Source organism: Echinops telfairi, unplaced genomic scaffold (assembly GCF_000313985.2).
Source record: "Echinops telfairi isolate 266 unplaced genomic scaffold, ASM31398v2 ScPeMD7_1713;HRSCAF=2227, whole genome shotgun sequence".
In the NCBI taxonomy this organism is placed as follows: Eukaryota; Metazoa; Chordata; class Mammalia; order Afrosoricida; family Tenrecidae; genus Echinops; species Echinops telfairi.
The window spans coordinates 15,781,216-15,784,218 of NW_022105611.1; the positions used below are offsets into that span (position 1 = coordinate 15,781,216).

The 3,003-nt window shown below is 55.7% G+C and overlaps 1 protein-coding gene across 2 annotated transcripts in view; it reads left to right on the top strand.

The window, feature by feature from the left end:
* Positions 1-864: 864 nt before the first annotated feature.
* The window catches only part of KCTD21 (potassium channel tetramerization domain containing 21), a 16,832-nt gene continuing 14,693 nt past the window's right edge, over positions 865-3,003 (top strand). Inside the window, exon 1 of one of the 2 annotated variants that reach the window (XM_004708852.2) lies at positions 865-919. Coding sequence is in view for 1 of the 2 variants with exons in the window: in XM_045293183.1 (XP_045149118.1) it covers positions 1,475-1,528 (54 nt within the window). In the remaining variant the exon portion in view is untranslated. Of the gene's footprint in view, positions 920-1,417; positions 1,529-3,003 lie in introns of those variants that run through there. The other variant, XM_045293183.1, reaches the window with a different exon arrangement.

The following is a 3,003-nucleotide window of genomic DNA, read 5'->3' on the forward strand; positions in this document are numbered from 1 at the left end:
CCCCCCACACTAAGCCTCAGGACGCCTCAGCTTGAAGTCCCACTCAGTCACTCCCTCCAGTAATACCAGTGCCCGTGTACCCACGAAAGGCTGGGACTAGGAGGGCATCTCCCAGACATACATTTGATGATGGAGAAGGTTGAGGACCAGAGAGGGACAGCTACTCGCCCAAGGTCGCACAGCAAGGCCCAAGATACACTCAGCCCTGACGCCTCCCTGCACCTGGCTCTCAGAGCTGTATGTGCGTGTCCAAATCTCTCAATGGACCACGGTTCAAATACCTCCCCCGACCCCATACACAAGCCCCAAGCCCCCTTACCTTCCAGACCCCAGCGGTGCCTGCCTCTGAGCCGGTTCCTGGGCGGGGCGTTCAGGCGAGCCCAGCCTAGGCACGACTGGGCTAGGTCAGGGCGGATCCTCTGCTCCCTGTGGGATGGGGATGCCCTCTGTTAGGTCCCAGGCGGCAGGGATGCTGCTTCCACTGCAAAGCCCAGTCTCTTCACCCTGCTCTGCACGAACCTGAACCCAGAGAGCCAACTCTGCGGCGTGGCAGCGGGGCTGCGGGACACACGGCGGGGGGAGGGGGGGTGCGGGGAACAGGGCGGAGCCGGAGTGGAGGCCACCCCGCGAGCTGCCACTTGGGTCGCGGCCCCTTTAAGGTTAGCTGGCCTGAGAGCTGGAGAGGCAGGGCTGAAAGCGCGTCTATTCGCCGCAATGCCTCCTGGGAGATGGAGTTCATTCTCGACCCAGAGAGCCGCACATGATCTAGAGAAAACTATAAGTCCCAAGATGCAACTCCTGCGTCCTGAGCCGCCAAGCCCCTGGGCTGGGCTCTGGCCCTCTGTCCCCGCCCCTTATTCCCCCCAGGCGAAGCTGCGTTGGCCGCCCGCGGAGGGAGGCTGCTGAGCGAGGGCTGGAGGTGGGTGAAGCACGGCGGGGGGCACAGGGCGCAGGGATGGGCGATGAGGGGACGCGTGCCCACACAGGCACCTGTTGTACTATGAGGCTGTCTACTGCAGCCTCATTGTTATCATCTGTGAAATGGGGATCGCACCATCAGTGGCCACGGGAGCCGGGACACTGGTGGAAGAGAGCGGAGAGGAAGAAGGCGGGGCTTAGGGAAGGGGGCGGGTTGGTGGGAGTGGTCAGGACGGGTGGTGCTGATAGAGAGAAGCCCGGCTGGTTAGGGTCTGGACTGTGGGAGGAGTCTACGGTGGATTAGGCTAAGAATGGGCGGAGTCTCAAGGTGAGAAGGCTGGGGCACCTGTCGGAAGGAATAAGGAAGCCAGGCTTGGGGAGTGGGTGCTGATGCAAGCCCGGGTTCAATTAGGTTTGGATGCGAGAGGAAGGAGAGAGACAGATGAAAGAGAACCCTCCCCGTTCTGAAGAACCCAGTTACCCAAGGGATGCCTAGAGCACCGCCCTTTCCTGTGACTAGAAAAGCGCTCATCTCTGAGCTCAGTGCGTCATACACATGATCTCATTCAATCCTCACACCCCGCAAAGGCGCCACCATATTTGTTTACAGGTAAGAAAACAAGTGTTTACACTGGGAGAAATCAAGTGACTTGTCCCAAACCACCAAGACTGCCTGTCTGCCAGTAGACTCTGCTTCCCCCATGGAAGTCTGGTCTGGAATGGGTGGCAGAGACAGAAACAACAGGCTCTGAGCTTAGTTTGCAAACAGGCCCTTTGCGGATTGTGTGATGAAATCAGCCCCGCAGGCCCTCTGAATGCTAGCTTGTAAGGCAAGTGGCTCAGGGTTATTGTGGGAGTGAAATAAGGTGGACTTGAAAAACCTTTGTTTATAAATTAGATTTTTGTTTATAAATTATAATGTGTGACAAGCCAAACCTGCTGCCCTGGAGTTAATGCCAACTCATAATGACCATATAGGACGAAGCAGAAATGCCCCCATCAGGTTTCCCAAGCTGTAATCTTTACTGGAGCACAGTGTCACATCTTTATCCCCCACAGAGCAGCTGGTGGGTTTGAACTGACAACCTTTGGGTTAACAGCTGAACTCTAATAACCACTGTGCCACCAGCGCTCTGTGTTGAGAAGCAGGGAGAACAAAAGGTAGAGGGGTTGAAATGGAAGAGTTGAGCTTGTGGAAACCCACAAGATGAAGCGTGCGAGTGAGCTGAGAGAGTGAAAGGAAAAACCTGGAAGAGGTGATGGTTGTTGGGAATCTGCAGCAGGTGAGAGGCTACTTGGCTGTATACGCTGGGAATGTGTGCCAGGCCATGGCTTCCCTCCTCCAGGCCAATTTCCCTCTTCCCAGTCCCAGCTGGGCGCTCCCTTGGGAATCTCCTAGGAGGTGGGGCAACATTTCCTTCTTATCTTTTAAGATTAGGGGGCTTCTTAGAGAGATGGACAGAGTGGAACAAGAGATGCAGCTGCCGGACCAGTGGAGGTCAGGAAGAGGACGTGAAGGGTAGTGTCTGCACACAGTCTGCAGGCCTGTCCGTCTTGGGGTGCTGAGTGAGTCAGGTGGGTTAGGCAGCTCCTGCTTGCTTAGGATGTGGTCCTCGCTGGAGCACTATCATCCATGAAATCCATGAAATTTGCCAAACCTTGCCCAGCCCGCCCAGGAATTGATTCCTCTTGTAGCCATCCTGGAGGACAGGAGAGAACTCCCTCACAGGATTCTCAGGCTGTGATCTTTACAGAAACAGGCTGCTACCACAGTGTTCTCCCAAGGAGTGCCTGTGGGTGTGAACTTCCCACCCTTGAGTTAGTAGCCCACCAGGTCTCCTTCCCCCTGCCCCTGCTACCTCATAGCCACCCCATAGAGCAGCGGTTCTCAACCTGTGTGTCCCGACCCCTTTGGGGGTTGAACAACCCTTTCGCAGGGGTCACCCGATTCATAACAGTAGCAAAATGACAGTGATGAAGTAGCAACAAAAATAATTTTATGGTTGGGGGTTCGCCACAACATGAGGAGCTGTATTATAGGGTCACGGCATTAGGAAGGTTGAGAACCACTGCTGTAGAGGGTTT